Source organism: Syzygium oleosum, unplaced genomic scaffold, assembly GCF_021117445.2.
Source record: "Syzygium oleosum isolate NSW1041296 unplaced genomic scaffold, Sole_v2.1 Sole_v2.24, whole genome shotgun sequence".
NCBI lineage: Eukaryota > Viridiplantae > Streptophyta > Magnoliopsida > Myrtales > Myrtaceae > Syzygium > Syzygium oleosum.
The window spans coordinates 879,161-887,162 of record NW_026607508.1 but is presented as its reverse complement, the minus strand read 5'-3'; the positions used below and the strand labels follow the sequence as shown (position 1 = coordinate 887,162).

At 38.8% G+C, this 8,002-nt stretch overlaps 1 protein-coding gene across 4 annotated transcripts in view; it reads right to left on the bottom strand.

The window, feature by feature from the left end:
- Window positions 1-1,322: 1,322 nt before the first annotated feature.
- Window positions 1,323-8,002, bottom strand: part of LOC115667269 (disease resistance protein Roq1-like) — a 110,002-nt gene continuing 103,322 nt past the window's right edge. For 2 of the 4 annotated variants that reach the window (XM_056302547.1, XM_056302544.1), the window contains 3 exons: window positions 4,203-5,051; window positions 2,235-2,990; window positions 1,323-2,057 (listed from right to left, as the gene is read on the bottom strand). In XM_056302547.1, coding sequence (XP_056158522.1) covers window positions 2,271-2,990; window positions 4,203-5,051 — 1,569 coding nt within the window. In that variant the 3' untranslated portion in view covers window positions 1,323-2,057; window positions 2,235-2,270. The remainder of the gene's footprint in view (window positions 2,058-2,234; window positions 2,991-4,202; window positions 5,052-8,002) is intronic. The other 2 variants (XM_056302545.1, XM_056302546.1) reach the window with 2 other exon arrangements.

Below are 8,002 nucleotides of genomic sequence, written 5' to 3'. Positions count from 1 at the left end.
CTAACACACTAAAGCATTAATACTAGGTTTCACTCAAAGTCTCAACATTCGAGAAGCTTCCAAGAGTTTTAGCTTCTATGTCATTTTCCATCATAAATGCTATGGCATATAAGGATGAAAAGAGAAGGCTAACTGTTGTGAAGGCCTCGGCAATCAGAATTGACAATTAGCTTCTAGGGCTTTTGTCTCTATTCTTCTGAAGAACTTATGTAAACTCCACGTTTCTAGCGATTTTTTCTTTTTAATACCCACAGTCCACAGGGCAAAAGAAAATAACCACCTAACCAGTTATTTATGGGAACTGGTGTTCATATAATTCTCATGCTCCAAGTAAATTTGATTTTCAATTCTCCCTAGTTGCGAAAGTCAACAAGTGGTAAAAGAACTCGACTGTCAAGCAACCTTTCCTGGTGGCTTGCCATCTCACTGCATCTTCTTCTCTATGGTTTTGCCTTTTCAAGGGCCTCATGAAACATAGAGAAGAGCCCCATCCTAGGAATCGAAGTCTCTCACAATATAATAGTCCCGGAAAACCTATCACGCGCTACACCTATGTATTGTTGCCGAAGCCAAGCAATTGAACAGTAAAATTGACAGAATAAAGAAAATAAATCGGACACCAGATTTATGTGGTTCGGTTGTAGCGACCTACATTCACGGGAAGAACAGCACGAAATTCCACTATAGATCAAGCGATACAATGAAGATTACAACCACACTCGAGTCACTCAAATACTGTAAGTATTTTCTAAGCCCCAATTATACCCAATAACTCACACTATGTTTAGCTCTACAATTTCTCATGAAATAATATCTCAATCTTACGAAGAAATTATACACAAATCTTACCGCAAGAATTTAATCGGCTTCAACACATTAACTTCATGGATGTAATTCACGAAGAAAGACCCACGCCAAGCACTCGGTTGAACACGGCGCTTCACTGCACCCACATCAACGACCGCGCTTCAAGACTTCGCTAAAGCTTTCCCTGACCCATGAGCAATATATATCCTAACACGCGTGGAATGAAGTTCTTGGTCAGTAAAGCAATTTACGTGCGATTCAAACCTTATCCAATGCAGAGTCCAAATTCGGTCAAACCATTGGACTTTCCTTTTTATTTCTTTTGCTTGATCGTGACTTCAGCTTCAAGATTCTGACGTCCAGAAGACTAATTTGTGTGCCACGAAGAAGAGTTTATATTGCTCAATTTCGGACGTCCGTAAAAATATCCAGTTCAGAATATTCATACCTCCACAAATAATAATTAATCTCGGATCGGATTTCGTCTATCGGGCTTAAACTCGAGACATATTTTAACATGTATGAATTGTACATACTACACATCCACATTTCCTAGACACCTCAGAGGCACCAAAGTCTCTCTCTCTCTCTCTCCATCCAAATTGGCTCAGTTCTTCGCCTGAAAAGCGGACTGAACCTACTACCCATTGTTTCACTCTCCCTCAATCGTTTTTCCTTTGAACCTAGACTTCACCTACTCCTTTAAATAAGTCGCCACCTATGAAAAAAGAGACAATACCTTCTAGGGATTGTTGCTGATATTGCAGCGTGTAACGTTGATTACCAATGAATACACCACCAAGCATCAACAGACTAAACTTACGAAGAAACACTAATTGAACGTCTCTCGAACAAATTCAACCACACATTCTTCAAGTTCCCGCGCAATTGTAGCACCAAACAAATCGAATTCAAAATCCAGCTCAAGTATCACATCAACTAATACAATTCGGATGTGCCTGCTGTTACCTGATCTATAGCAAGCTGCATGACGACCGGTACCTCAGGAGAGAATCGTTCACCCGAAGCTACGTCATCAGTTTCCATGGCTTTGGTCCGCAGTGGTAATCCGTTGCCCCCCGCTCTGTCGCCATCAGTCCGCTAGGGACTCCGTTACAGGAAGACGAACTTCCTCTTCTTGTCGCTTCCGTTGGCAGGTGGCAATCTTCCATTCGTCAGAGCTCGGTGGTGCCGGATTGAAGGTGAGAAGTCGTGATGCTCAAAGTGGATCGATGGGGTTCGAAGTTTGCCTGTGGCGGAGAAAAGAGTATTTAGCCAAAAATTAAAAAATAAAGAAAAGTGATGAAAGAGAAGAAAGAATTACAGAATTTTATTTAAGATATACAGTCAACTCAGGTAAAATTCTGTAATTCTACGAAAACAAGAAGAAAGAATGCATTCTAATCAAGATCGACGAGTTCACTAACCTACGAATTGCTTCATTGGCAAGTTTCTCGATCATTCTAACAACAAAAGCAGCGAGCAAACACTGCCATACTCGTCTCTGCCAATCGAATTAGAAGTCCACATGGTCTTGGGTCGCATTCCTCGAGGGAGAAAAGCTCGTGATTTCTCTTTAGTGCTATTTGACTATGTTCCTCAATACTCATTTGACAATCTTGCAAGTCTTCTTGAGGATCTGCTTCGCTCGAATTATTTTCGTGTATAAGTGAACTCTCGGATTCTAAATCTATTGAGTCATAACCAATCTCATAGAGGAAAGCTGGATCCATTAACTGGTTGTCCTGGAGCATAATCTTTAAATTGTCATTTAGTTGCTTGCATATTATTCGGAATCCCCACTTTTTCACGAGTCCACCCGATACTCTAAGGCTAAATTGTACCCAACTCCCATCACTTTTACCAAAATCGACTACTCCCCACAGTTTAGACGGTATAAAATACTCAAGCCAGATACGATTTGAATCTGTATACAAGGGATCTTGATATGGTAGATCGTAATCCTGCCTTTTGCCATTAACACGCGGTTCAATCCTAAATTCGAATCTCTCTTGTGCATCATTACCCTGCTCATCATTACTGAGAATAGCACAGAGAGCAAATCCAAGTAACTTGTCATACAAGTCCTTTGAAGCCTGGAAAAATACGGAATCCTCGTCAATAGGGAGGACCCACTCAGGCATCTCTCCTCCGGGGAGACAAATCATGTAACGACGAGGATTCTGTTATAAAGATAGAGCATTAGAAAATACCGAGCTAGTTATTAGTACCCAAATAAATAATTTAATCTGATTTTTAGTACGTAATGCTAGTGAATTCTACTTCGAACTGGAGCTCTATAAATGAGTAGAGATCCATGACCCTCGCTTGCATTAATATACGAGTCTCATGTGATAGAAATCATTCCCATGTAAGTACGGTAGCCACCTCCACTGCAATGCATTTGGCATATTCTGTATATTATATATATATGCAACATTTTCCATGTTCTTGGTTTTAAAAGTATTGTTAGTCTCAACTCAATGCCATATACTGATTATTCACGCCAAGATATTGCCTATATGGTGAGACATTTCCTTTTTGTATTGGTTTTCATTTTACACCATGCACATGATAACTGATTTAAAGACCGCCATTTGAAATTATGTTTTACCATGTGATCTAGCCATATCAATTAATGCCCATCTAAAAACGATAGAAATTACCTTTTACATATAGTAATATGCTATGTAAGTTAATTATGCCGCTATGTTTTCTAACTTTATTTGATTTTTAATTAGTGAATGGTTAATGGCCAAAAAATTAGTAAATGACGAAGTTTCTGCTAACTATAGAAATGAATTTTTTGAGTTCTAGACCTAGAGAACATCTATGTTATCTATTATTTGACACCCCTCGATATTTCCTTTAATGAAACAGATGCTGGGGGAAGAAAATGGAGGCAATGATGGTGCAGCACACGGCATAACCATAGTACCCTATTCTGTCCAACTTTCTATCGAAGAGGATAACAAGTGGTAATCATGGTTATCCTCTTCGATCAAGGCCTAAGTTAAAATCATCACATTGGTATATTTTCTTTGTGTTGCTCCCAGCAGCATAGACCTGTATGTTCCTGGTAATTACCCAGTGCTAGTGGGTCTGCTATATGGGGAACTGCCCCATCTAGTGGTGATTAGTTGGGTACTGAAAAAACTCTGGTATACCACATTGATATAAAAAAAACACTTACATTCTTTTGATAGTTTCTCTTTTGAGAATGCATATTGATATAAACAGTTTTACCTCACTTTATATTTGTTTGCTTTTCTTAAGCCTCCAATCTTGCATTTTCTGCTATTGCAATATACTCCACATGGATATGTGTGTTGGAGAGAGAGAGAGAGAGAGAGAGAGAGAGAGAGAGAGAGAGAGAGAGAGAGAGAGAGACTAACCTCAAGTGGGGAAATGTTAGCCATGCTCAACCCTCTATGGACAAAATTATGAAATGAAGTTAAATCTCCAATTTTTTGCAAAGATTCGCAACCATCCGCCAGAAGACAATTCAAAAGTGGTGGAAGCTCGGGAATCTCTTGTAACTTATGGCAACTTTCAACATGCAATAAGGACAAACGATCCCGCTTATTGATGGATGTAGGAAGGCTAGTAATATTGTTCCACGCCAGAATTAATGCTTCTAAGCTGGGAAAACATGAAAGATTCTCAAGAAACTCTACTTCGGACAGATTGCATCCGTCAAGGTTTAACCAAAGTAAACTTGAAAGTCCAGTCTTCATGGGATCAGCCGAATCCTCGTACTTTGGGAACCGAAATAAATTTGTGCAATCAAAAAGTACCAACTCTTCAAGGTTTTGTAACCCGTAAATGCTAGACGGAAGACTTATCAGGTTCTTGCAACTACATAAATCCATTTTCTTCAAAGAGACAAGATTTTCTATTGATTGAGGAAGTTCTTTAATAGCGGTCCCTTCTAACCAAAGCTCTTTCAAGCCTTCGAGTTTATGTGGAATATCAGGAAACCTTTCAAATTTTGTGCATTTTTGAAGATGGAGAGCTCGAAGGTTTTTTGACTTGAGCATATTTGGAAAAACACTAAGTTCAGAGCAGTTCCTTAAATTCAACACCTGTAACTTGTCATGATATGCAATCGACTCGTGGGCTTCTACCAAGCTTTTGCATCCCCCAAGATCCAATTCCTCGAGATTTGGAGTACATGAGAGGTCGGGCATACTAATAAGCGACTTGCAGTAACTGAAATTAATGTACTTCAATTGTTGGAACTCCTACAAAAACAGCGAAACCACCTTCGATAAACATTCCCATAATTAATATACTTTTAAGGATTCTCATCCTTAGGAAACAACACTCTTCATGTAGAAGGAAGCAAGGAGCATCGTTAGATCAGGCAACTTAGAACCTACTATTCAAGTTTCTGAGTAAATTTCTTAACCTACTAATTAACTTGTAATTCAAAGTTGCTATAAATTGATTTCGTGTAAATTATATATTGTATTGAGAAATTACAAAACACTTAAAAAATTTACCATTAATTTCAAATATATATTATATATAATATTGGATAAATCTTGCACGAGGTGGAGTCATGTGGCGCACTCACAAGCGAGTTTTACCCAGCAATTTAGTTTTAATGATCACTTTAGCAAATCAAAGATAACTCTTATCATTTTATGTTTTAGATATTATTTGAATATATAATGATATATGCATACACAATATAAAAAAAAAGTTCACATATAAATCATAATAGACAATCATTAAAAGAATTAGGGTTAATACCATTAAAAATCTCAAATCAATACACAATTTTATCCCCGGTAAATTTTATTCTCATAAATAATCACAAACTAATACCGTCATGACATATTTATCTCAAACTAATTTTCGTTTTATAAAAAATCCCAAACTGGTATCCTTAGCCCAACTTTACCCTCCTTCGTTAGCAGACAAAAATTAATTTTGGATAAAATTATGGCATGTGTCATGCCATGTGGCAATCACAAAATTAAAGTGAAAAGCCACGTGGTGAGCATGTGGATTTACACCACATGACAAAAATATGTGTTTCATGTCACATGGCAACCATAAAAGCAAAGTGAACTGTCACATGGCGAGCATGCGAATATGGGCCACGTGACAAAATTATACCCCATGTCATGCCATGTGGCAACTACATAAGCAAAGTAAAGTGTCATGTGGCAAGCACATAAGTGAACACTCTATTAGGTCCGGCTTTAACTATATATAGATGAATGTCAAGAATATAAATTTATCACAATGAAATTTCCTAAATGTTAATAAACTAGCTTTTTTTGAAATCATGCAAAGACAGTGAAACCAACTTTGAAAAACATTTGGAAGAAAAAAAAATTCATATATTCAATTCAAAATCTGAGTTTGACTTGTTATTAAGAAACTAGTGGTATGCCCCTACTGAGTCACTTATATCAAAGTAGTTGTGCGAGCATTACATGCATTACCAGCAAAGTTTCTAAAATATTTTTGGGATAAGTACACTAAAATTCGTAAAATTTGTCACAAAAGTGTAATTGAGTCTTCATACTGACATTGCGTTTTTTTCTCTCTCTCCTACATGGTGCTAACATGGCTAAAACATGAAATATAAGGTTAAAACGTCATTTTGGTCCAAATCCTATTTTGTAACGTAAATTTTAGTTAAATTAAATTAAAAATAAAGGCTAAATTAAAAAAAAAACACAAAAGAAAAAAAAACAAGGCAGGCGAGGGGTTTGTTTAACCTTCATATTTTAATTAAAAAATAAGATTTGGACCAAAAAAACGTCGTTTTAGCCTTATATTTTATGTTTCAGTCACATCAGAGCCACGTAGGAGAGAGAAAATAATAAAAAGTCATATCAGCATTTTTCGTTAGCCAAGTTAGACTGTAACAGTTTGAATTTTCGATCCTTTTCCCGGGATTTAAGAAATGAATTTGACCAATGCACTATAGTGAGGTCTCACCCGGAAATGCGCATTCACGGGATGCTAACCTTAGGGGTAGGGCCGTTACGGGATTGAGTTCGCACGACCAAAGAACTCGACCTGGGTTCGACTTCGACCATATCGATTGACGAGGAAATGTTTTGAGCCAACCGAGACCGATCTATTTGATTGATCGTGTCCAAAGGGCACTAGTGACAGACCCTCGCAATTATATGACAACCGAGGTCGTCCCGGGTGGAGTAAACTTAAACGTGATTTGACTTAGTGTCGGTCACGGGTCGAGAGCGCGTAATTCCAGAGAGCCACCCGTTAGCCAGAGATAAGCTAAAGTTGCTATTGCTCGATTTTAGTCATTTCTTGGAATTCGGGCCCGGGAATCGAGAATTTTGAAAGTGACAATTTTGGACGGCCGATGACGTTTTTGGCTTGGCCAACCTTGGGGCCACCCATTTCTGCAAAAAAATGGATTTCGGTCCGGGACCGGAAAAATTACGGTTTTGCCCCTGTGGGCACCGAGGCTGGATTCGAAGGCCGTTTGAGGTTATTTTTCGCGGCCAAGGTCATTTTGGGGTGGCCACGCACATTCAGAGTGGTTTTGGCCAAAAATTGGAATTTCGACAAAAATTGGAAAAATAATATTATTTTATTCCCGAGACTTTGACGTGGATTTTCGAGGGCTTGCGCGATGAATTTCGCGATTCCGACGCCATAATATGTTGGCCACGCACATATGGAACACGTATGTGCGAAAATTGGAATTTCGGTTCGGGATCGGAAAATTCCGAAAATGCCCCTAGGCCATTTTTGATTAATTCCGAAAATTGGATTTAATTTTGGGATTAACCAAGGTGAGTTAAGGCCAAACCAGGTCTGGTCAACCATGGTTAAGAGCAAATGACCATTCTACCCCTAAATTATTGGATTGGATCAAATTTGGGCCCTTGGATTAGGGGCAAAATTGTCCAATGGGCCTAGATTGTGACACTTGGATCCCACTAAGCTATCTTTGACCTATTTGACCAGACCCTCTCTCTCTCTCCTCTCAGCTATTTGGTTATTTTCCCCCGTGCAAGTTCTTCTTCTTCTCCGTTTCTTGTTCTGCAGATTACGTTTCTGCCATTTCCGGTACTGTTCACGCCGGAACAGTACCAGCCGGTGCTGCCCCCACCAAGCCAACATCACCAGCAACCATTTCCACCTCTGTGCAGCCACCACAGCCCCGGTTTTTGTCCAAAACAGCCTTGTTTCTCTC